Consider the following 27,390-nt stretch of genomic DNA (forward strand, 5'->3'; position numbering starts at 1 on the left):
GAGTCAACAAGAGCCAGATAGTGTTTCCCATGCCATTCAAAGATGTCAGTGGCTAACGTGGACCACGGGAGAGGAGGGGCCAGGTGCGGCAGTAAGGCTGCTTTTGCTGATGTGACGTCATGCTTTAGCAGACAGCGCAAACATTTTTTTTTAATCATATGTATTTGGTCATTACGGGCCAGTGAAACATGCTTTGTGCCTTTTGGAGGGTTGTCTCCACGCCGGGGTGACCCCTGTTGATGTCGTCAAAGTATTTGTCCCGGAGGGCTGCTGGGACCACCGCCTTGTTACTAGTTTGTCGCGAATCAGAAAATATGGGTGGATTTCGAGCGGGGTGTTGACTTGTTTGTCTGGCCAGCCGTGCCGGATGACTGCAGACAGCAATTGTAAAGTCTCATCAGCAGCCGTGTGTTCTGCTAGGCTGCTCAAATAATCAGTTGGTACAAACGAAACATTCATTACTGAGAATTGGTCCTGTTCAGAGAGCTGTTGTTCGTTAGTTTTGCGCGGGGCTCTGGATAGCGTGTCTGCTATGTGCATGTCTTTGTCTTTTTTATAGACGATGTTGAAATCAAACCGCTGCAGTTGCATCATCATTCGCTGTAGTCGTGCTGGGGCTACGTGGATGGGCTTGTTCAGAATGGTGACCAGCAGCTGGTGGTCATTTTCTATAGTCACAGACTTGCCAAAGATAAAGTCCTTGAACTTAGTGCAGGCGAAAACCACTGCGAGCAGTTCCTTTTCGATCTGGGCGTAATGCTGTTCAGTGTGAGTTAGCGTACGGGAGGCGTACAAAACGGACTTGAAGTTTCCATCGGTAGTGGTCTACAGGCACCCTATGCCTAGCCCGTACTGGGACGCATCGCAGGTGACTCCAAAGCAAAGTAGGCGAGAGTAGGTGCGCTAGCCAGTTGCAATTTGAGAGTGTAAAAAGCTCTTTGGTGCTGCGGATACCAGGACCATGCCGCGTCCTTGTGTGTCAGTTCTCGCAGGGGGGCAGATATGTCGCTGAGTTTGGGGATAAATTTTCCCAGATAGTTGACCATTCCGAGGAATCTTTGTAAGCTCACAACGTCATTAAGAACCAGCATTTCATTGATAGCTGCAGCTTTCGACGGGTCTGGTCTGAGACAATCACTTGTGAATACATGTCCGACGTAAGTAATCTCTGGAACTCGAAACCTGCACTTCAGGGGATTGAGTTTGAGCTGAATGTCTTTGGCATGGTCAAGTACTTTCTTCAGATTGGTGTCATGTTCGGCCAGATCGCGTCCATAGACGAGAATATCATCAACAATGATGGCGCATGGGTACTCTGCAAACAATTTTTCCATTGTTCGCTGGAAAACTTCGCTGGCAGAGTTGATGCCAAAGGGCATTCTCAGAAATTTGTATTGGCCAAAGGGGTTGCCTAACGTAGTGAGATTGGACGAGTCTAGGTCCAGTGGAATCTGCCATAACAAGCTTTTGGCATCCAGAACTGAGAATACGGCTGCGTTGCTAATCTGGGCAGCGACTTCTTCTGTCTTTCGCATTGGGTAATGCGGGCATTTGATGGCAGTGTTAAGGTCTCTGGGGTTGATGCAGATACGGATCTCCTCCTTGTTTTTCTTTGTTGCGACTACCATGGTGGAAACCCAGTCAGACGGGTCAGTAACTTCAGCAATAACACCCATGGAGACCATGCGCTTGAGTTCATTGTGTATTCGGTCACGCATGGCATACGGAACATGATGTGGCGCTCGGACCACAGGAGTGACTTTATGAACAACAGCAATGCGGTATTTGATAGGCAACTTGCCAAGCTCATCGTTAAACAGTTCTTTGTATTGAGAGAGTAGCTGTTGAGTGGGCCTGTCAGCGAGACAGAGTTTATGGACAGCACGGCCAACATAAACCAGGCCTAGATTGTGACATGCATTAGCGAGCAAAGTCTCTGAATCTCCCTTAACAATATAAAAATGTAAGGTACGGGTCTGTTTGTCTATGGTGCACTTTAATCAGCTTGTCCAACTGGGTGTAGAACTTCACCCCCATAAGCCCAAAGCGTTGCGGAGGCCTTATCAATTCGTTCAGCATTACGAATTTTTTAAAACTCTCTTAATGAGATGACGTTGCATTTGGCGCCAGTATCTACCTAAGCAATCAAAGGCCTGTTATTCACAAACATGGTTACCTCAGGGTCAAGTTGCTCGTTAGACGAAGGGAGGAGAGAGTGGATGGCAGAACTGGTATCTGTACTCTCTGAGAACGGTGCGGGGATGGCAAGTCAGGCTCTTGTAAATCATTATCAGTAAGCTCATGTTGAAGCAGGTGCAGGCTCGTCCTTGAGGCTACAGGAGTCACACGGGAACGGCAGCACCGAGCAAAGTGGTTTAATTTCTTGCAGAAATTACAGGCTTTCCCATAGGCAGCATAGAATTGTTGGAATGTTGGTCGGTGTGGGCAAGTTGGGCCGAAGGGCCTGTTTCCGCACTGTATGACTATGTATTGATGAGCTTTCTTTGTGCTTGCATCAATATGCTGAGCCCAAGTCAGATCTTCAGAGATGTTCACGTCCAGCTACTTGAAACTGTTGACCCTTTCCACCGTCGTCCCACTGATGAAGGCAGGTTCATGGATCCTTGGCTTCCCCTTCCTAAAGTCAACAATCAGCTCTTTGGGCACAATAGGTAACTCAATGGGTCAGGCAACATCTCTGGAGAACACAAATAGGTGACGTTTTGGGTCGGGACCCTTCTTCAGAGTTACTCCGAGACTCTTTGTGTCATTTTTTGTAAAACAGCATCTGCTGTTCCTTGTAAATAATCAGCTGTTTGGTGTTGCTAATGGTCAGAATAAGAATGTTGTTTTGCGCCATTCAATCAGATTATCAATCTCCTTCTTTGTCTCATTACTCTTTATTCGTCCAACAATGGTGGTATCTTTGGCAAATGTAAGGATGGCAGTCTGTAAGGGGCTCTGTCTGGCTACGCAATCGAGGGTCTAGAGCAGGGGACTGAGCATGCAATGTTGAATTGCCTCTGTGGTGATGGTATTGTTGCTCATTTGTACTGATTAAGGGTCCAGTATTCCAACAAAGATTATAATTCCAGCATTCTTTGTTGATATTTCAAATTTCTGAATCTGCAACTTTTTATTTTTCCCCTCTGTCTCACAGTTACCGTATTGTTTCTTTCCTTTTCCTTTCTCTGTTCCATTTTCATTCATCTCCTTCTATTTGTAACTCCCTAAGATTTGTGTGCTTTAGGATCTCTCGGGCTCAATCCGATTACAGAAATTCCCGTTGTTCTCTCCGCCATATCCCCTGCTCTTCAATTTAAAATACATTTAATTTCTAACTTTATTCAGTTCTGATAAAAAGGTTATCCAACTAAAATGTCACTTCATTTTCTCTCTTCACAAATGGCAGCAAGTCTCCTGAACATTTATAGCATTCTCAGTATTCAGTATTCAGTATTTACTTTAATGCCATTTTAACTGAGTACTTACATACACAGAGCAGTTTTACGATTAAACCATGTAGATTTACCATTAGAAACCCAACGGTAATTTCAACTGAACCTGCCTGTCAGCCCTACTTAGTAAAAACCAAGAGATCGACAAGCTATTCAGCCATCTGTTCAATTCTGCTGGGGAAATGTACAATAGTCTTGATCATTGCTTTACAACTAATGCATTGTAACTACTTAATTGCTATATAAAGCATACATTTTGAAATTCCACCTCCATTGCAGTTTAGAAAGTCACAGTAAACAAAATTAAACCACTTTATTTAATTTAACAACTGGGGCACCATTGATTTGTGTGGAAAGCATCTTTCTCTGAAAGCAGAAAATATATTATTTATTTGCATCTGCGATATGTGGGTGGGGGAAAACAAAACTGTCCATGGGATACTATTATCATTATCTAGTGAGATTAGACATCTAATATTTTGAATTCATGTCCATTTTTTAATTACATAACAAAAGTATATATTCTGCTGCACATGAAGAGGTCATGTTTTTTTCCATTTTAGATGATACTGGTAACTACAATACTCCAACAAGTTTAAATATAATAAACACATCAATGCATAATGGGTGTTTAAATGAAAATAAAGCAAGATAACCTTGAGATAATACTGTTTACATTCAGAAATCCATGTAAAGACCATAAATGCTGGGCAGTCAAAATATATTTTCTTCTGGGGTGTGTTATTATTATTGCTACATTAGAAACAGGAGCAGAAAGCAAATAACCCTTCAAACCTACTCTATCAATGAAACAATGGCTGATTCAATCTTAGCTGCAGCACATTTCTGCTCTCTCTACCCCTTGACTTCCCTAAATTAGCCACCCTTTACTTTCAAACCATACCCCAGATAATTTCACAAAGGACTTATAAGCTCAGCATCCATCCTTCAATCTCCCTCACAACTTATATATTTAATTGGAATGTCCCTTCTGTTTCATGCATGTGATTCTCCAGAGGTTGTGTACAACAATATTCTGTAATGGCACTCCAATTAATCATTTCCTTTTTCATTCCCTCTTCAAAAGCAGTTAACCTCACATTTCCCACCTTATACTCCATCTGCTAAATTCTTGATTGCTCACTTATTCTGACTATCCTCTTGTGCCCTCTTTGTCATCTCCTCTCAACCTGCAATCCCAACATTGTATCGTCTAGAAATTTGGCAACAGCACACATTTTCCTTTCATCTAAGTCATTAATAATGATTTTAAATAGTTGGAAGTCCAACACTGTTTCTTGATTCGCCTATCTAAAAATGACCCTTTATCCTGACTCTATTTTATGTTAGTCGGCCGATTACTAACCATGCATTATTTTGTGCAGTAACCTTTTTTTGTTTGTCTGATTGCAGTAATCTTTTGTACAGCTTTCAGACAAAATTCATAATCAGTTAAGAAAATGGATCTTTTGTTTAAGAAGGAACTGCAGATGCTGGAAATTCGAAGGTACACAAAAATGCTGGAGAAACTCAGCGGGTGCAGCAGCATCTATGGAGCGAAGGAAATGGGCAACATTTTGGGCCGAAACCCTTCTTCAGACTGAATAGGTCTTGTCTGACTGATGCAAATCACTGAAGAAAACGCAAAATTTATAATGTGTAAACAAACAAACCCAATATGGTAAAAATTCTAACAGATGTAAAGTGCAGTGCCATTATTATTTTTTGGACCATATGCAATAATATAAATAGTCGGATCACACATATAATGTTCATCTTTCAAAAGGTCACTGATCATAAATTAATTCTTTGCATCTCCTTGGACAATGGCCATTGAGGCATTTTGATTTAAATAAATATAGTGCTGCAAGCTTGATATTCAGATATCTACTTCACTTCAAGTGGCAGGAAAATAGTTAATTCATGTTATAGTATTATAAGGATAGAGAGAAGGTGGAGAGTCTAGGACCAGAGGCCATAGCCTCAGAATAAAGGGTCATACCTATAAAAAGATGTGGAGGAAGTTCTTTAGTCAGACAGCGGTGAATCAGTGGAATTGATTTCCACGGATGGGTGTGGAGGCCAGGTCGATGGATATTTTAAAGGCGGAGATTGACAGATTCTAGATTAGTAAGGGTATCAGGCATTATAGCGAGAAGGCAGGAGAATGGGCTTGAGAGGGAAAGATAGATCAGCCATGATTAAATGGTGGAGTAGACTTGATGGGCCGAATGGTCTAATTCTGCTCCTAGACCCTCTGAACACATTAACGAACCACCACATATCTTTTACATCATGAAGTCAGAAAATTATTAAAATTGATTCTGCTTCCAAGTACATTCAGCATTGCTTTTCCATTAAGTATTAATAGTATTACCTACCTGAACTGTGAAATGTATGTTTTCTGCCACATGCTTAACATGTGTTTGCAGGTTTCAAGAGCTTCATCGGGTCCTTTGTGAATCGCCTCAAGTTTGACTTTGCTGAAAAGTAAACTGCAAAAATAGAATATTAAAAAATAACCCGCTTTTTTAAAATATTGTATAAATTTAAAAAGCAGTTTATTTTAATTTTCACAAAATAGGATCATCCACAATGATAATTTTGATCTGCAAACATGTTATTGTTGCCTAATGCATTACAGAAATGTTAAATGAGTACCTATTGAATAAGCCCCACTTTGACAAATATTTCACGAAAATGTGCTTTAAATACACATTGATTAAATATCTTGCATTGTAATCAGAGTTTTATAGTACATGACAGTTGGTTACCAGTGAAATGGACCTGATTAGTTTTAATGGATGTTACGGGATCAGTTAAGAGGATTGTCTGGAACTTGCACATCTGTCCCTGATGGGCAAATTGAGACCATGAGCCCAACTGGAGTAATGCCCATTGGCTCCAGCTGTCAAGTGAAGGATTGCTGAATTGGCTGCAATCGAGTAGAACTGGCTCCAATTCAATAGAATGGAATCTCTGGAGCAAAGATTATTTTCAACATAGAGCCAAAGCCAATCCTTCAACCACCTGTCCACATTGAGAAACAACCGAGTGCTTAAGCTCTGACTAACGCAGCAAAAAGGTGCCAACTTTGCCCCTTAAATATCCACAAGATGCTCCAGCTAGCTGTGGCATCGATTTTGGAGCCAACAATTTAACCTGCCATGATTAAGTGTGCCCAATGTAACTTGTGCACATACTAACTTAAGACCAAAGATATTGCCCAAGCCATTTCCTCCCACATTACAGAATGTAACATATTCATTTCCCTTGGCAGTCAGTTATATCCCGATACATATTTAAGATGTTTGCACGTACTTGCTGCATCAAAGAAATGAACTGCAGGAATTCGAAAAACATTTCTGCTGCTCAATCTAACCTTCACTAAATTATAGTGCAATGTTAGCAAGCATTTATATTTATTCTCTCTAGTTTAGATTTGTATTTGTCGCAGGTAGAATAACACAAACCTAAAATAACACTCTCAGATTTATCACCTAAATGGCTGAAAACGGAAAAAATTATATGTCAGCACAGAATTATTCAGTTTCAAAGTTAGTGGAAGGAAGTGTCCCTCTTTCCCAGTTTCCATCATATACATGGAGAATAGACCCTCAGATGAAACAGGGCATCTTGCAACATATTTTTGCACATATTTGAAAGTAGCTTCAAATCTTGAGCACATTCACTCTGACGGTCAAGAGCAACAATAAAGTAATCAGCATTGTTACAAATTATTTACTGTAGAAAGGAGGAACACGCTACAATTGTTTTATCATTTTTCACATAACGACCTTAACATGAGCTGGATGGACAGCTGGTACAGCAAAGGTTTGAAGAATACAATGATATTTATGAGCCATATAGTGCTATATTAACATCTTAAACCCCATGCTGCAGGGACCATAGAGAGTTCTGCTAAGGAAGGGAAGCTCATGCATTGTAACTGCCAGGAATATCTTAGGCAGTTTACATTTTCGCTCAACTTGTCTAAAGCAAGGGGTTGGAGCAAGACGATATAATACCCACATTCTTTTTGCTCAGATAATTAGTTGACTGGCAGAATACAATGTACAGACTTGTCTGCATGGCATTCCCATGGCATTGCTCAGTGCAATGCAGGGGATGCCGTTTCCTACCAGTCTTGACTGGATTGTGCAGAAAATGATTTATCTCACAGTTGGACAGGAAGAGGAGAGAGACGCTGGCGGCAATGGATGTGAGGAGTGGGCCGGTAGGAGAGGGACCAGGGTATTGCCTTCAGTACCTTCAAGGCTTGCTGCTGGAGGTGTCCCTGGTCGCGGCTCTGCAGCAGCCAGGGGCATACCTTGGCTTACCTGGATCGTGGTCTATTTATTTTTCTTTGTAAATGGTACCAACATTTGGCGATTGTGCATTTGTGGGTTGTGCAAAAAATTTAATTGTGCTGTGCATGCATGACAATAAAGAACCATTGAACCATTGAAACCTGAAACCATGCCTAGATGTTCACTAACATCATTCCACGTCTTGTTAGGAGCATAGTCAATAACTTAAAAGCAATTCATAGGTAGATGAAAAAAATCACCTCCCATAAATTTCAAAAATGGGATTAAATATATGGGGAAATTGATACAATGTTAGAAAAAGACTGTCATGATGAAAGGAATTGATTTGGCATTTAGCATTGACTGTTCGTTTTCCAGAAAAACAGCCATTCTCAGACTTTAGGCAAAACAATTGAAAGCAAGTATTGGGTTAACTTCTCACAAAAAGGCTACATGAATATGGAAGTTAAGATCTTGGAATTCATATATATCTTTATATATTAACATATATAACAGACATGCTTAAAACCTATATGTACAGGAGATGAAAAAAAGTAATTTGAGTAAAAAGATAGGAGAAATTCAGCTAAGAAAACATCACAAGGCTCAATGGGTTTTATCCAAGTAGTTTACTGAATCTCACATTGATTTCTAAATTTCGACCATGTTATCTTGAGCAAGCAACAAAGAAAAGGAAATTAGGAGCTCAGTGCATTTTCAAGCCATCTAAGATCAGGTTATAACTGTGACCAAAAGGACATCAGCTTCCCACCATCTAACAGAGAATACAATGCAGTACTTAGTACATGAAAAGCAGAGAAATATTAATTAAGCAAAAACTCCAAGAAAATACTCAAATTCATGGCAGATAGTTAGTATCCAAAATGTAGACAGCCATTTCTATTTTTACTCTCTCTCTTTACATTCAAATGACTGGCTGTGAAGTACAGCGTCTAATTTTTATTCGAAACAAATAAATATTTCTGTACTGACGTGGATTTCAAATAGCTCCAGTGGTCCGTGAAGAGCCAATCTATTCACAATGAATTAAACTGAGCACAAGACCACTGAACCACTACAAACAGTAGCCTGGAGATAGGGTGCAAGTTGCATCAGGAGTTAAAATTAGCATGTAACAAAGGTAATGCTATGGTGGTTATGGCTGGTAGACTGGGAAAATCAGGCTGGTACTAGACCCCAAGAAAGGGAATTTGTGGAGTGCCTCAGAGATGGATTCTTAGAGCAGCTTGTACTGGAGCCTACCAGAGAGAAGGCAATTCTGAATTTAGGGTTGTGTAATGAACCGGATTTGAGAAGGGAAGTCAAGGTAAAGGAACCATTAGGAGGTAGTGACCATATAATGAAGTTTTAATCTGCAATTTGAGAGGGAGAAGGTAAAATCGGAAGTGTCAGTATTGCAGTTGAACAAAGGGAACTATGTAGGCATGGGGGAGGAGCTGGCCAAAGTTGACTGGAAAGGGACCCTAGCAGGGATGACGGTGGAACAGCAATGGCAGGTGTTTCTGGGAATAATCCAGAAGATGCAGGATCATTTCATTCCAAAGAGGAAGAAAGATTCTAAGGGGAGTAAGTGGAGACCGTGGCTGACAAGGGAAGTCAAGGACAGTATAAAAATAAAAGAGAAGACTTACAACATAGCAAAGATGAGTGGGAAGCTAGAGGATTGAGCACCTTTTAAAGATCACCAGAAGGTAACTAAAAAGGCAATACAGGGAGAAAAGATAAAGTATGAAGGTAAGCTAGCCAAGAATATGAAGGAAGATAGTAAAAGCTTATTTTGGTATGTGAAGAGAAAATAAATAGTTAAGACAAATGTGGGTCGCTGAAGACAGGTACTTTGGGTCCGTCTTCACTAAGGAAGACATAAACAATCTCCTAGATGTACAAGGGGACAGAGGATCTGGGGTGATGGAGGAACTGAAGGAAATTCACATTAGTAAGGAAATGGTGTTGGGTAGACTGATGGGACTGAAGACTGATAAATCCCCAGTGCCTGATGGTCTGCATCTCAGGGTACTCAAAGGAGGTAACTCTCGAAATTGTGGATGCATTGATGATCATTTTCCAATGTTCTACAGATTCTGGATCAGTTCCTGTGGATTGGAGGGTAGCTAATGTTATCCTACTTTTCAAGAAAGTAGGGAGAGAGAAAGCAGGTAATTATAGACCAGTTAGCCTGACATCGGTGGTGGGGAAGATGCTGGCGTCGATTATCAAAGTTGTAAGAGCGGCATATTTGGATAGCAGTAACAGGATCAGTCCAATGCAGCATGGATTTACGAAGGGAAAATCATGCTTGACTAATCTTCCGGAAATTTTTGAGGATGTAACAAGTAAAATGGACAAGGGAGACCCAGTGGATGTAGAGTACCTGGACTTACAGAAAGCCTTTGATAAGGTCCAACACAGGAAATTAGTGGGCAAAATTAGAGCACATGGTATTGGGGGTAGGGTACCGACATGGATAGAAAATTGGTTGGCAGACAGGAAACAAAAAGTAGGGATTAACGGGTCACTTTCAGAATGGCAGGCAGTGACTAGTGGGGTGCCGCAAGGTTCGGTGCTGGGACTGCAGCTATTTACAATAAACATTAATGATTTAGATGAAGGAATTAAAAGTAACATTAACAAATTAGCAGATGACACAAAGCTGGGTGGCAGTGGGAACTGGGAAGAGGGTGCTATGAGGATGACTTGGACAGGTTGGGTGAGTGGGCAGATGCATGGCAGATGCAGTTTAATATGGATAAATGTGAGGTTATCCACTTTGGAGGCAAGAACAGGATGGCAGATTATTATCTGAATGGTGTCAGGTTAGGAAAAGGGGAAGTACAAGGAGACCTGGGTGTCCTAGTACATCAGTAACTGAAAGTAAGCAAATAGGTACAGCAGGCAGTGAAGAAAGCAAATGGCATGTTGGTCTTCATAACGAGAGGAGTTGAGTATAGGAGCAAATATGTCCTTCTGCAGTTGTACAGGGCCCTGTTGAGACCACACCTGGAGTATTGTGTGCAGTTTTGGTCTCCTAATTTGAGGAAGGACATTCTTGCTATTGAGGGAGTGCAGCTTAGATTCACCAGGTTAATTCCCAGGATGGAGGGACAGTGATATGATGAAAGAATGGAGCAACTGGGCTTGTATTCACTGAAATTTAGAAGAATGAGAAGGGATCTTATAGAAACAGATAAAATTATTAAGGGATTGGACATGCGAGATGCAGGAAACATGTTCCCGATGTTGGGGGAGTCCAGAACCAGGGGTCACAGTTTAAGAATAAGGGGTAAGCCATTTATAACTGAGATGAGGAAAAACCTTTTCACACTGAGTTGTGAATTTGTGGAATTCTCTGCCTCGGCAGTGGAGGCCGATTCACTGGATACATTCAAAGTTAGATAGAGCTCTTTGGATTAGCGGAATCAAGTGGATATGGGGAGAAGGCAGGAACGGGGTACTGATTGTGGATGATCAGCCATGATCACATTGAATGGCGGTGCTGACTCCTGCATCTATTATCTATGTATCTATGAATTTAACAAATTGGCCATGTTACGAAATGTATGGAATCGAGCATAACAGTTGAGGTGTAAATCTGGGAAGTATGAACAATGCCGGATCCAGGTTTGGGGTATCCATTTCCTTCCCTGAATGCTTGTCCGGGACTAACAGCAATACTGAAAAATAAGTTTGTAAAAATAAGTAATCTTTAGACTTAAACAAAGCTACCAACCTGGGGAATACAAGAAGTGTGTTCTTGTGGCCTGAGCCAGAGGGTGCTTTTCAAGCTTTTTCATCCTGATAATATCCTGATAATACATTTTATCCTGATAATAATTATGACATTTTAGGAAGTTCTGGTTTAACATAAAGATGGCATCAATACTTCCCTAGTGAAAACTTGTATTTTCTCAACAGACAACAGTGGTATGTGTGAATAAGCAGCAATTACACAGTTCTGGTCCTTCAGAGAGACTCCTGGCTACTTTCAGCAGCCTGATCCCTTTCCTCAATCTGATATTGCTTTACCATCTGCAAATCAGGCAAAGTCCTTTTCACAACCATCTGAGGATGAGTATCTCAACTAGGACAGCTGACTACAGCCTAGTTAAGAGATAGCGAATTCAGTCTTACTCGCAGAATCACACAGCAGACAACATGCCAGACTCTTCCATCACGGTTTAGTCACAAAATGATGGAGTAACTCAGTAGGTCAGACAGCATCACGGGAGGAAAGGAACAGGTGACGTTTCAGGTCGGAACCCTTCTTCAGACTTAAAGATAGAGAAGGCCAGACCTATTGCCGGCCCTGTTTTGTTCTGGCCTTCTCTATCTTTCAGTCTGAAGAAGAGTTCTGCCCTGAAATGTCACCTATTCCTTTTCTCCTGAGATGCTGCCTGACCTGCTGAGTTACTCCAGCATTTTGTGTCTATCTTCCATATGACCAGCAGACAAAGTTTCTTCCTACACATCTCCTCCATCACAGTAACTGGGTATGTATTAATGAAAGTTCAGGAACTGCAGATGCTAGTTTACACAAAAAGACACAAAATGCTGGAATAACTCGGCAGGTCAGGCAGCATCTGTAGAGATCATTAATAGGTGACGTTTCGGGTTGGGACCCTTCTTCAGATTGTATTGGGTGGGTATTCCTGGGTGGGCGGCGCGACTGACGTCGCAGCGGCCTCTGCAGTCCGTCTGTCTTTTTTAAAAAAATGTTGTCCCGTTGAGGGTATAGTTTGTAGTGGGTTTTTAAATGTGTATGTGTGGGGGGCGGGGGGGGGAAACTTTTAAATCTCTTCCCTGTACGGGGACCCGACCTTTCCCTGTCGGGTCTCCGTTGCCATTGGGGCCTAGCGCCGTGGAGCGGTCTCCAGCCTGAACGGCAGCTCAAGTCACGGAGCCGGCGAAGCTGCGGGCCTATCATCGCTGGCCGGCTTCAGAGCGTGGAGAGCTGTGATGGCGCGTTGCTGCGACCCGACTCGACTCCGACCCGACTCCGGTGGATGGTGACACCGGGAGCTCGCGGGTTCCCGGTGGGAGACTACTTCACGGAGCACCAGCAACGGTAACTTCTCCCGCCCGAATTGCGGGGTTGAAAGTGACCTGGAGCGGGGCCTTACATCGCCCTGCGCGGCTTAAACAGCCGCGGGACTTGCTAGCGCCCGCCGGGGGCTCCAACATCAAGACCCGGAGCAGGGCCTTACATCGCCCGACGCGGCTTTAAATGGCCGCGGACTTGCTAGCGCCTGCCGGGGGCTTTGACTTTGACCGGGAGAGGAATGGAGAGCAGGGGAGAGCAGGGGAGAGACAAGCCTTTGCCTTCCATCACAGTGAGGAGGAGATTCACTGTGATGGATGTTTGTGTTGATTGTGTTGGTGTGTGTCTTGGTTCTTTTCTTGTATGACTGCAGAAACCAAATTTTGTTTGAACCTCATGTGAGGTTCAAATGACAAATAAATGGTATTGTATTGGTATTGTTCCACGAGCGGGACATACTTGCCAGTGCTATTCATATATTAGTATACAGGCAGGACAGAGTAGCTCTAAGAGTAGTCAATAGTTTATTCCAGCATTAGGTCAAACGTGGGCCATGAAATCACGCATGAATACCACCACGCATTCTTCATCCCCTATGAATGAATCCTCTTTGATCACAATCTAGACAGTCTTCTTGATGATTAACACATTGAAGTTGTATTGCAAGTAAAAGAGCACAGAGCTTACTAAGAATGGAGGATTTCAACATCCAAAAATAGCTTGGCTATATTGTCACCAACTAAGCTAGATGTCCAGTATTGAGTCCTGAAGGAGACGGTGGTCAGACTGGAACTGCATCAGGTAGCAAGCAAATCAAGCCTACTTGACTTTGCCCTCACCAATCTATAATTGTGACAGGTGCAACGATCCATGGTAGCGCTGGTAGAAGTGACAACTCTGCTATCTTTATGAGGCCAATGTCCTGTCTTATCACCCAGGATACCATCCATTGTTTTGTTCAACATTATGATCATGCACACTGGAATAGACTCAGAATAGATAGGATTTCTCAAAATTGCCATCTATGCGATGCTGTGGACATCAGCTCCAGCAGCAATGTTCAGTGTTAATGGGCGGGGTGGGTACTGCAAGATTCTTATAATAGTTTTTCCTTCCGAGATGTCCTAATCTTGACAGCAACCTCGCTACAGTTCAAGTTCAAACATTTTCTCTGCTTCCACTGGCCAAGACATGATTAAGCTTTAAATAAGAAAAATATGATCCTGAGAACGCAGAAAGCAAATCGTAAGCAGACAACCCTACACATTCCATGAAACCTATGGCAGGTAAGCTGCAAGGAAATGTCGTTCCTCGGGATTTTTTCAAAAGGCATTTAATGTTCATACAATTTGACCACACAATACACGATTTTTCTGCTCTTTCTCTCTCTATAAAAGTGACTTCAGTGGGTTTTCTGCCACAGCCATGAAGGACCGTCAACTAACAACTACTGGCAAACTAACAATAAGGTGGAGGATGCAGATAAAAGGAACAACAGGTGTTTGTATACAAAAAAAAGACACAAAGTGCTGAAACAACACAGCGGGTCAGGCAGCATCTCTGGAGAATATTGATAGACGAGTGCTCCGATCGCTTGCCTGGTGACTTTGGCATCGTGGGGCTGTGGTCCGCGAAGCTTCTAGCCGCGGGTGTGGGATCCCTTGCCGGGGATCGCCGGAGAAGAGCTCCGACCGCCAGCTTGCGGCCTATAACATCCTGAAGCCGCGGTCTCCGGTAGGAAAGTGCTGATTCGGCCGTGTTCAGTCGTCCCGACGTCGGAGTTTGGATCATCACGATGAGAGGGCCTGTACATTTGGCTGTCCGTAGCGACGACTGCGGAGAGTTCATGGCCCCGACCGCAAATGAATAAAGGAGGAGGACTGACTGAACGTTATTGCCTTCCACCACAGTGGAGAATGCTGTGGTGGATGTTTGTGTTAAATTGTATTGTGTATCGTGTGTTCTTTTTTTAAGTGCATCGCTGCTGGCAAATTCATTTCACTGCACCTTCGGTGCATGTGACGAATAAATTTGACTCTGACTTTTGACGTTTTGGGTTGGGACCCAACTTCAGACTTATTGTGGGGGAAGGGTTGGGGTGGGGGGAAAGAAAGCTGGAAGAGAGGAGGGGCAGGACAAAGCCTGGCATGCAATAGATTAAAGATAGATACAAAATGCTGGAGTAGCTCAGTGGGTCAAGCAATAGGTAACATTTCTGGTCAGAACCCTTCTTCAGAATGTAGAAAGGTTCCGACCCAAAATGTCACCTATTCCTTTTCTCCAGAGATACTGCCTGACCTGCTGACTTACTCCAGTATCTTGTGCCTATCTTTGGTATAAACCAACATCTGCAGTTCCTGTCTATGTGATAGGTTGATACAGGTGAGGAGGGTTTTGATAGGCAGATGGTGAACAAAGGCCAGAGTTGAAAAGACGGAAGGTATGAAACAAAAGGATTAAAGGGTCGCGAATTGTGAAGCTGGAAGAAGGAACGTAGGTGGAAGGGGAGTTAGCTGGAGTAACTGAGCATCATCTGTGGGGTGGGTGGGGGGAATTGTCAACATTTCAGGTCGAACACCTACACCTAGACAATTAAGTGCTGATGCTAAGTTTTCGACCTGAAATGTTAACAATTCCTCCTTCCCCCGCCTAACAGACGTTGTTCGACCCATTGAGCTCCTCCAACTTATTGTTTGTTTCTCTGGATTCCAGTATCTATAATCCCATGTTTCTACTTCAACTGTGGCTGGCAGTTTTCACACAATGGAAACAAGGAAATTACATCTCCACAGACTACTTAAATCCAGCCAGGCAGTCAAGATTTGGCACCAGGGTTTCCATTGCAGAAAGGTGCTGGAGTTATCCATGTGTCCTCCATCAATATATTTCGAGGACAAAACATTCAGATTGTTTTGTCTTCCGGCTATTTGTTGTAATAAGATGATAAAGGATTATGGTGCAATATCTAGATTAAAAAGGCATTCGTATAACATTCTCTGTAAGAGCAATTAGTGTCACCTTGTGGAGAAGCAGAAGAATATCAAGTATTACAATAACAGAAGATAGAGACAAAATGCTGGAGAAACTCAGCAGAACTCCTTCAGACCCTGAAGAAAGGTCTCAACCCGAAATGTCGCCTATTCCTTTTCTCCAGAGATGCTGCTTGACTCGCTAAGTTACTCCAGAATTTTGTGTCTATCTTCGGTGTAAACCAGCATCTGTGGTTACTTCCTACACATTACAATTACAACACTGCCAATGGTTGCTAACAACAGTGTCAATCATGAATTCCATACACTTGTATATCAGTACATTCATGGTAAATTGGAGTATGCATTCTCTCTCTCTAATGTACTCTTCCTGCCATCTTCATATTGCTTCTAACTCTCACTTTACCTTTACTTTATTTCTCCACTTCACATCAAAACAGAACAACGCTACGTCCACCTCAAAGGAAGGCATTAATTGATTCATATTCTTTCATCTTACAAGAATATATCTAATCTACCCATCCTATCTTTGGTCCCGAACTGATTCATTCTTAGAAAATGGGCTGGCTAACACGAAACAGGGAGCGGGCACAAATGGTATTTTTGTGGTCAGTTGGTGACACGCAGTGGGTCACAAGTATCCATGTTTTTCCGATTTATGTAACTAGTTTGGATAGAGTCGGAGAGACACAGCATGGAAACAGGGTCTTCAGCCCATCAAATTTACACCCGACCATCAAGTACCGATATACTTCAAGAGTCATACGGCACAGAAGGAGCTCCTTCTGCCCAAATCGTCTGTGCTCAGCAAAATGTCTATCTAAGCTAGTCCCATTTGCCTGTGTGTGGTCCACATCCCTGTGGGCATTAAAGGGCCTGTCCACTTGGCTGTCTTTCGCACGCCATTTACGCGACCTGCTAGCGTGTGGGTAGCGTGGGGACGGGCGCATGGAATGGTGTGGAGTAGTGTGGACTTCGTCCTGCACAAAATCTTCGCGCACCACCGGCCTGTCGCGTAACTGACGGCCAAAGTGGGACAGGCCCAAGACACTGGCGCGGCGCAACATCTCACCTCCAACAGCAGCAGAAGCAGGCAAGCGATCGTCAAACTCAGCCTGGGGCTCATGGCCGTTGCGGATTCGGATCCGCCCCCACTCCTTCTCCCAGAGCGGGGCCAAGAAGATTGAAGATAGACACAAAATACAGGAGTAACCTGCTGCCCTTCTTAAATAAAGGCACAATGTTAGCCACACTCCCATTTCTCACGCCTGGCTAGAGATGATGCAAATGTCTCTGCCAGGGCCCCTACAATCACTTGCCTAGCCCTCCACAATGTCCAAGGGAACTCTTGATCAGGTTGAGGAATGTATCCACCTTAACAAGCCTTAATAGTGATATGCTCCAAGATATAATTTTCCTTAGTTCCTTAGCTTCCATGACCTTCTTCACAGTAAAAATAGATGAGATGTACTCAATTAAGGCCTCGCCCCTCTCCTGTGACAGCCCACATAGATGCCAACATTGATCCTAAAGGGCACCTCTTGTCACATCTCTATACCTATAAAAGTCTCATCTTGTGTGTTGTATGTGTGTTGTATGTTTTTTTTTCCGTATCTTCCTCAAAACGCTACGTGCTAGTGCTTAAATTTTTACATATTCTGACACCCTTTTTCCCTCCATGTCTTAATCAGGTTCACTTAAGATTGCATCCTTAATATATTTCACCAGTTATTCACAATTAAAGTTTTTAAAAAAGCCAAAAAACGCTTTTGCACCCCAGCCCCCCCCCCCCCCCCCCTCCTCCCTCCCAACCCCCCGCCGCATTTTTATGGCAGAGAAGAGATAAATTCTTGATACACAACTGAGTGGAAATGGTTACCATGCAGGGAATGTAGAGTTGAGAAACAACTCATGAGCCATGATCTTATTATATGACAGATCAGATCCTGGACCCCAAATAGCCTACTCCGAGATCTAATTCATATTTACATATTATTGTATGTATAAACTGGATTTCTAAGATGTAGAAACTAGGAACTGTAGGTGCTGGTTTACAAAAAAAGAGACGAAATGCAGGAGTAACTCAGCGGGAGAAGCAGCATCCTCGGAGAATATGAATAGGTGACGTTTTGGGGTTGGGAGGCTTCTACAAACATTGCAGGGGTGCGGAGAGAGAAATATATAAGAGTGACGGGGCAGGACAAAGCCTGGCTGGCCATGCAGATTCTGAGATCGTGCTCCTTCTTTGTTGAAGCAGATTTCTTCACAGAGTCGCAAAATGCGCACGTATTGTAGGTTATTACTAGTTCAGGTCAGGTGGGGTTTTTTTATCGATAATTTTAGAAGCACACCCATAAAGCACATCACATCGGGTGTACATCAGTCTGCACTCGGTGGTTCACTGCACGTTAGATTATCGCTTAATTTAAAATATTTCAATCGTTAACAATGTGAATGACGCAATTTTAATATCAAAAGATTTGGGGCGTGGTATCTACCCAAAATCTACTACATATGGAAACTGTGTAACGGGTAAATAGTGTTTGTGAGTCGACAATATTTGTTTTTGTAATTAACCTAATGTTTCATTGTCAGTTTGCTTCGCATTGCTCTAATTGTTGACACAGAATTTCTGTCTGCCATGTGTTACACAGGATCCCGAGACGGGAAGAAGCGAGCAACAGCCCCTCTCCGCACGGCAAGGTTGATCATCCACGGTGGAAGTTCATGCTCTTCGTTCACTCTTCCTGGAGACCTCGGGGAATGAGCTGATTCGTAAGGACGAGATGTATGTTTGGGGACGCTGAGATTCGGAGTGAAACGATGCCAGGCGGGGCACCGCTCAGTACCAACTCCCCCCGGTGAGACTGGAGGAGGGAGCTCTGCACTGCGGTCACCAGAACATTCAATCACAGGGGACACAGCCTCCCGGCAGGTCGACCGGTAATCAGCTATGGTTCACTGTAGCAACACTAGTGCAGCTTGACACTTACAATCGTGTGAATTTCAAGACCCTTCACAATCTTATGTGTTTTGCAATCTCTTTTAAACTCCAGCAGAAACAAGCCTAGCTAATTCAACCTTTCTCCTTAACCCCCCCCCCCCCCCCTTCTCATACAATCAGTCTGAAGAACGATCCCCACCAGAAACATCACCTATCCACGTCCTCCCAGCAGCTCAACATCCTTCCTTGCTAATGAGTTTTAAAATTACTATTTTCTCAGTCGGAGCTAAAGGCAACAATCACTGAAGTTAATATTTGACAAGCCCTCGCAGGCGTTCGTCACCCAAAGTGGAAGGCAGATAAGCAGCAATGTGTACTCACGCTCGGCCCGGCCCTAATACAGAAAGAGGGAACCACCCGGCAGGTGCTGCAAATAACCCGCTGACGCAATCGCTCTGCATTGGCGAGTGTAGGTCAGGCAGCTGCAGCGCGCTGCTCCAGCCCAGACTCTGCTCTCCTCTGCCCTGCCCTGCCTTGCCTCTGCTGAGCTCAGTGTTAAAGCTGCAGCACTTTTCATTCGTCATACTGCAGCTCCAAACGCACGCTGAACCGGGCGCTGCAAGATACGGCTCGCAGACATTGAGGGGGAACAAGTCTAAAATGGTGGAACCACAAGACAATCTTCTCACCCCCCGTCAAACCCACTTAACAATTTAAAGCCTCTCTCCTCCTATCGAGTTAAAAAAAAAAAAAAAGTTTTTTTAGGTTATAGGTATATTTGTAAATATATATATACATATATGTAATATTTGTAAATATATATATATATGTGTAATTTCATGTATAAATATGGAATTGTGTTAGAATCTGTAATTTTATATATACAGATTAATTACATATATACACATGCTATATATTATATAATTCATATATGATACACAGATATATCTGTAATTTATGTGTGTGTGTGTGTGTGTTTATATATATATACCTGTATGTAAATGTGTTGATTTTGGAACGAGGCTTTAAATTGTAAAGTTATATATAGACACAAACCTTAAATATTAACCCATTTACACATCTGGTGCACTTCTGAAATTTCAGAGTAAATATGGCTCATTTAAAAACAAAGAAGTAATTCTGAACGGTACTGTGTTCTGCATTCCAAAATGAAGCGGAGCTGTTTATTCAACAGCAATACAAGGGCCCCACCTAAATATGATGTTATATGAAAAAGGTGTCACTTGAGATTGATCTCCTGCGTTTCCCACGGAAAAAAGGTCACCAAAGCTTCCAGTTTCAAGGTGAAGTGAGGTAAATATATTTTTAAAATGGTGTTTCTCTCAAAACAAATCCACCAACACTTTGTTTCCTTTTGGCAGTAGAATGGAGCTTTACGTTTGGGAATAGGGCTGACTGTAGCCAGATCTAGCAGGTTAATGGATGCAGGTTAGTCTGCCTTGTGAAGGGATTGCTTTTCTATCTTGTCATGCTGACAGTCTGTCTCGGCAGTCTGCAATCTGCCTCTGCAGCCCACAGTTCACCTCTAATTATTTCATACATCAAAACATAAATATTATCCAGTGGCCGCTTTTGCTTACGTGCTGAGATGCTGCTAACATTTCCCAGTTCAGTTGTGCACACTCACCTCTTTTCCACCCCTGCAAGTGCAGGCATTGCCATTTCATTGTTTTGAAAAGTAGCCACCCGAGTATGAAATTTAGGTTGGAGTGGCTACTGCTAACAGACACATATTATCTACGGGCAGCGAGAGGAGTGGGCAGCAATTGATCAGCTGTCAGGCGACTTTGAATGATTTAACATGGGACTTGAAGATGAGAGTTTAACAAATCACTGCTATCATGCAATACAGAGAAAACATTACTAAATTTATTAAGGGTCACTTCTACCCATCATAAAGTTAAAACTTATATGACAGTAATTGAATCTGATCTCATTGCTGCTCTGTTAGAACCTAGCTTTTCAATTATTGCCGATTTTGACAGCTTAACAATTCACTTTGCTGTTCTCTGGTGAAAATAAAAGTCCTCCATCATTAAACCATAAAAAAAAAACCTTCACCACAAAATGAGTGCTTTTACCCCAGAAAACCTTAAATCATTATTGTAGATATTGACTGACAGACAACAGGATATAAATTAAATAAAAACACATTAAATGAATCATTTTTAGGGAATGTATTCATGATTTTATAATAAATACTGCTAACAAAATGTTCTTTTACAATTACCAGGCTCATCTCTGAGTGCTAAGTAAATGATTTATAACGTAAGATAAAAAACTGCTGGAAATCATCTTGAAAAGATAAACAGTTAATGTTTCAGATCAAAGACCTTTCTTCAGACCTGAAATGTTAATTCTGTTTCTCTTTCCACAGATGCCCTGCTGAATATTTCGAACATTTGCTGAATTTATTTTCACTTGACATAATAAAACTGTAGATTCAATTGAGTGACAAAAGGCAATATTCACTCATTCATAGGTTCTTTACTTTTTACTCCTATCGACATAAACACCAGTTTAGATGGTGGGGGTGAGAGGCATTGCAGTAAATGTTATCCGAGTACAATAGAAACTGCCTTTTCTTCTGCAGACACGTGTCATAGAAAAATAATACCGGACACACTTCAAAGGCACATTTTCTCTGGATGAGCCAATCATCCCTGGGAAAAGGCTATGACCACCAATCCTATCTACAGTGCTCTCCATAATGTTTATTTATTTATTTTTATTTGCCTCTGTACTCCACAATTTGAGATTTGTAACAGAAAAAAAATCACATGGTTAAAGTGCACATTGTCAGATTTTATTGAAGAGTCATTTTTATACATTTTGGTTACACCATGTAGAAATTACAGCTGTGTTTATACATAATCCCCCCATTTCAGGGCACCATATTGTTTGGGACACATGTCTTCACAGGTGTTTGTAATTGCTCAGGTGTGTTTAATGCAGGTATAATAGAGCTCTCAGCACTTGGAATTTCCTCCAGTTTTTCTATCACCTTTGGAAAGTTTTATTGCTGTTTATCAACATGAGGACCAAAGTTGTGCCAATGAAAGTCAAATAAGCCATTATGACACTGAGAAACAAGAATAAAATTGTTAGACACATCAGCCAAACCTTAGGCTTACCAAAATCAACTGTTTGGAACTTCATTATGAAAGAGAGCATTGGTGAGCTTACTATCGCAAAGGCCAAGGAAGACTTCCACAGCTGATGACAGAAGAATTCTCTCTATAATAAAGAAAAATCCCCAAACATCTGTCTGACAGATCAGAAACACTCTTTAGGAGTCAGGTGTGGATTTGTCAATGACCACTGTCTGCAGAAGACTTCATGAACAGAAAATCAGAGGCCACACTGTAAGATGCAAACCACTGGTTAGCCGCAAAAATAGGATGGCCAGGTTACAGTTTGCCAAGAAACACTTAAAAGAGCAACCACATTTCTAGAAAAAGGTATTGTGGACAGATGAGACGAAGATTAACCTATATCAAGAGTGATGGCAAGAGCAAGGTATGGACGAGAGGAGAAACTGCCCAGATCCAAAGCATACCACCTCATCTGTGAATCACGGTGGTTGTGGTGTTATGGCCTGGGCATGTATGGCTGCTGAAGGCAAGAGCGGAACTCGCTATCAAAACATGGAGGGGACGGGGGACACAATTTTTTGGTGGGCACGCGCGCATGCGCAAACTCACATGCGTGAGGCTTCGGAGGCTCAATCGAGCGCTAAAAGCAGCTCAACTCTGCCTGTCTCACCGGGTTAACTACAGCCCTGTCTGGAGTGATGGGATACCAGCGCTGCTTCTCCACGCTGGCCATATTTTCCGCAAGCCCATCCAGGGTTGTATGTTCACTTGGCGGGACAGGCAGAGTTGAGCTGGGTTTAGTGCTGCTTCTCTGCGCTGGCTGTGGGCCTGGGGATACAGCTCGCTGCTGACCCGATCTCTCTGGCACTCGGGCCAGCGCCGGAGACCCGGCCGGGATCGATCCTGCCTGCGGGTGAGGCGCAGGTCTGTGCCACGTCTCCCTCCTCCAATCGCCGCTCTATCCTCAGTCCCACCCTCTCCTCCCTCCTCCAATCATCGGGCCCTTGATCATCAGTCCCACCCCCACTGCCTCGCGGAAAGCGGAGATTTTAAAATCGGGATCACAAAAACTTGGGGGGATGTCCCCCACCTCTCAAAACATGGGGGGGACGTGTCCCCTCTGGCCCCCCCGGGTTTTCCGCCCCTGGCTGAAGGTACTGGCTCAGTTATCTTCGTTGATGTTACAACTGCCAATGGTTGTAGAATAATGAATTCTGAAGTGTATAGACACATCTTATCTGCTCAAGGTCAAACAAATGCCTAAAAATTCATTGGCCAGCGGTTCATTCTACAGCAAGACAATGATCCCAAACATACTTCTAAAGCAACAAAGGAGTTTTTCAAAGCTAAAAAATGGTCAATTCTTGAGTGGCCAAATCAATCACCGGATGTGAACCCAATTGGGCATGCCTTTTATATGCTGAGGAGAAGACTGAAGGGGACAAGCCCCCCCCAAAACAAGCATAAGCTAAAGATGGCTGCAATACAGGCCTGGCAGAGCATTACCAGAGAAGACACCCACCAACTGGCGATGTCCATGAATCGCAGACTTCAAGCAGTCATTGCATGCAACGGATATGCAACAAAATACTAAACATGACTACTTTCATTTACATAACATTGCTGTGTCCCAAACATTATGGTGCCCTGAAATGAGGGGACTATGTATAAACACTGTTGTAATTTCTACATGGTGAAACTAAAATGTGTAAAACTGCCCTTTATTAAAATCTGACAATGTACACTTTAACCACGTGATTTTTTTCTATTACAAATCTCAAATTGTGGAGTACAGAGGCAAATAAATAAACGACCCAGAAAACGCTGAAGGCTGTTCACTTCAGTGTGAGCAGGTAGTTCGTTGATGGCTGCAGTCTTTTTGGGGTCCGACATAGGTAACCTCTGAGACACGGAACTTGCACTTCTTTGGGTTGAACTTTAGGTTGATCTCACGTGCCTGGTCTAGAATTATTTTCAAGTTTGAGTCGTGCTCCGCTAGGTCGCGACCATACATGAGAATGTCGTCAACGATAATGGCACATGGGTAGCCTGTGAACAGCTGTTCCATAGCTCTTTGGAAAACTTAACTGGCTGAGTTAATTCCAAATGGCATCCTGAGAAACCTGAATCTGCAGAATGTTGTGACAAATGTGGTAAGTTTTGAGGATGCGTCATCCAGAGGAATCTGCAAAAACGAGCATTTGGCGTCTAGTACTGAGAACACTGTTGCGCGGCCGATTTGGGCTGCAACGTCTTCGATGGTCCTCATTGGGGAATGCGGTCGTTTAATAGCTGTGTTCAGGTCTCTTGGGTTGATGCACACACGGAGCTCGTCTTTGTCTTTCTTTTTTGTAACAACCATGGTAGAGACCCAGTCTGTGGGTTTACTTATTTCAGCCAGTACCCCCATGGACCCCCATGTGTCTAAGTTCGGCATGAATTCTGTCACGCATAGCATGGGGTAAGCGGTGAGGAGCATGAATTGCTAGGAGAACATCGTGGTCAATAATGATCTTGTAAGTTATTGGCAGTTTGCCCAGTTTGTCATCAAACAAATCCTGATAGACTTGTGTCGGTTCGTCAGATAGGCGCAGCTTGTATACAGCGCGTCCGAAGGAAACCAGTCCCAGGTCTTGGCATGCATGGATTCCTAACAAAGTCTCAGAGTTTGATTTCACCACATTTAAAAAATCAGGTTTTTAGCGATATTGTCCACTACACACTCGAAATCAGCTTTTCCGAGAGGGTTCAGAACCTCCCCCCCCCCCCCCCCCCCCCCCCCCCATAGGCATGCAAGGTGGAGGAATCCTTAGCCAAGGTCTCATTATTCCTTATCTTGTTGTAGACTTTCAGGGACACCACATTCACGCGAGCTCCCGTGTCCAATTTAGCACGTAGAGACTTGTTATTAATGTGCACAGTAACAGAAGGGTCCAGAAGCTTACCAGATGTGCGTAGGAGAGTGTAAACAGTAGACTCGTCTTGTGAGCTAATTGTCTCTGTGTCGTGGGCGGCTTCAAACTGTTCAAGGGAGTCGAAGAATGTTGGGTCTTGCTGCAGCAGGTGGAGATTAGCCTCTGACTTCGCATTACGGTTCCCACCGGAACGGCAGCAGGCAGCGAAGTGGTTAAGTTTCTTGCAGTAATTGCAAGGCTTTCCGTTTGCTGGATAGAATTGTCCACCTTTATTATGGAAATAGTTGCAATTCGTGCACCTCTGTCGTGGCACATTCACGGAACTTTTAGTGGCGACCGACGCGGTGCGATTACTGAAACTGGTCAGATTGACATTAAGTTTCTGAGTAACAGGCTGAGTGTCAAGCTGATCACAGCGGGGCCACGACCTCCGACATGCAGCAGGCGTGTACAGCCTGTTCAAGTGTCAGGTCTGCATTTTGTAGAAGCTCTGTTTTTAATTTACGATCATACATGCCGCAAACGATCTTATCGCGAATTAACTCATTGGTTATCTCACCAAAGCGACATCTCGGGGCCATATACTTTAAATCACAAATGAAACGTTCCACAGGCTCATCTGAAAGCTGTTGTCGTGCAAAAAACTTAGCTCTTCAAGGATGCGGTTAGATGGTATGTCACATAACTCTTGGAATTTTTGTAGCAGCACATTTAGGTTGCACGCCGTCTCAGCTTGGACCAGCACCTGGCCATTCACGTCTAATACAGGTGGCGCAAAGTCGAAGGTTTGCGCGCGAATCATGGCCTCTGGTCCAGCAGGTTGAGCAAGAGAGGTGCCTTGACCTCATCTGGGTCATTGCGATGGGCGATATTGATGTAGTGCTCGTAGTCGATCTCGAAGAGCCTCCATCGCTCGCCTATGTCTGTATCAAAGATTAGTTGGGCTGGCTTTCGGCACGAGTAAGCCATCATAGCAAAAGATCAAATCAATAAAATGCAAATAAAACCCGATAAACGGATGCAGTGGGTAGTTTCCAGCTTTCTGACACCATGTAAACAAGTGTACGGACACTGTATGGTGTTTAAGTCAGCTTTAATCATCTGTCATAATGGCACAGTACAGTACATGTTAGTTCTACTCTACCACTAGTGCGACTACGTAATATAGGAAGTGAGTGTTAATATGAGGTGTTCAATAGGGTGGAGTTAGTGGTAGTACATTACTCTGATTGGTTCACATGCAATAACCAATCTACAAATTCCCAACTTTTATACTTAATGCACCAATCAATAAAGGTAAGTATACCTTACATCTTCTTTACCACATTATTTATTTGTTTCCCCATTTTTTAGTACCAAGGGACTTTCCCTCAAGATCACTCTGTACATCAGTACTCCCAAGGATCCTACTGTATACCATTCTCTTGCATTTGACCTCCCTAAATTCACCACTTCGCACTTGTCAGATTAAACTCCAGCCATTTCTCCACCTAGATTTCCAATCTATAACCTTTAACAACTTTCCCCACTGTTCACAATTCCATCCATTTTTGTGTCGTCCATAAACCTACTCATCAGACCACCTACACCTTCGTCCAAATTATTAACATATATCACAAATAACAGCATGGATCTCTGCAGAACACCACTGGCCACAGATATCCAGTCAGAGAAACACCCCTCAACCATTACATTCTGTTTTCTATAGCCAAGACAATTATGAATCCAATCTGCCATGTTATAAAGTCATAGAGCTGTATAGCATGGAAACTAGCCCTTCAGCCCAACATGTCCACGCCGACTAAGTTGGCGTTCTGGGACAGTCCCATTTGCCAACATTTGGCCCATGGCACTCTAAACCCTTCTTTATCTTTACCTTCACTGAATGATATATCATTTATCTTGTATCCGTATGGCTTGGTTGTAAGCATGTATAACCTTTTCGTTGACTGGATAGCTCGCAACAAAAAAGCTTTTCACTGTAACTCAGCACACATGACAATAATAAACTATTCATATATTTGTCTAAATGCCTTTTGAAAATCAAAATTCTATCAGCTTCTATAGCTTCCTCTGGCAACAGACTGTGTCAAGAAGTTGACCCTGAGGTCCCTCATAAAATCTCTTCCCTCTCACCCTAAGCTTATGCCGTCTAATTTTAGAATCCTCTACCGTGGGAAAAGCACTGTCTCGTATCTTATCCACTGCTCTATTCTCATCAAATATCTTTGTTCCTTCCTCAAAAAATCTCAGGCAAGATTTTGAGATATCACCACTCCTGAGATACCACCACCACGCCACATTGATTAACTTTTAAAGAATGAGCAGGCAATTGGTTATTGAGCACCAATGAACAAAAAGTGTGGATAACACATTGATAAGAGGAAACTTAGTTCACTCCTTTAAGGATTAAAATGTTTGGAAGGGAATTAAAACATCGTTTTCCAAAAAGGAATCCTGGAAAATGTATATTGTTTTGCTTTCTCACTGCAGGTGTGTGATAAATGTACCTTGTAAACACAAGATTACGGTGTTCTCATTATCATGGGTTAACAGCTCTTTGCCTTTCTGATCTGTATAAAATTGGCAAGGTCAAATTTT

The 27,390-nt window shown here is 42.9% G+C and overlaps 1 protein-coding gene across 3 annotated transcripts in view; it reads right to left on the minus strand.

The window, feature by feature from the left end:
• The window catches only part of ttc7a (tetratricopeptide repeat domain 7A), a 213,365-nt gene that overhangs the window by 76,045 nt on the left and 109,930 nt on the right, over window positions 1–27,390 (minus strand). For all 3 annotated transcript variants that reach the window (XM_033025502.1, XM_033025503.1, XM_033025504.1), the window contains one exon: window positions 5,840–5,953. In XM_033025502.1, coding sequence (XP_032881393.1) covers window positions 5,840–5,953 — 114 coding nt within the window. The remainder of the gene's footprint in view (window positions 1–5,839; window positions 5,954–27,390) is intronic.

This window comes from Amblyraja radiata, chromosome 8, assembly GCF_010909765.2.
Source record: "Amblyraja radiata isolate CabotCenter1 chromosome 8, sAmbRad1.1.pri, whole genome shotgun sequence".
Taxonomy (NCBI): Eukaryota; Metazoa; Chordata; class Chondrichthyes; order Rajiformes; family Rajidae; genus Amblyraja; species Amblyraja radiata.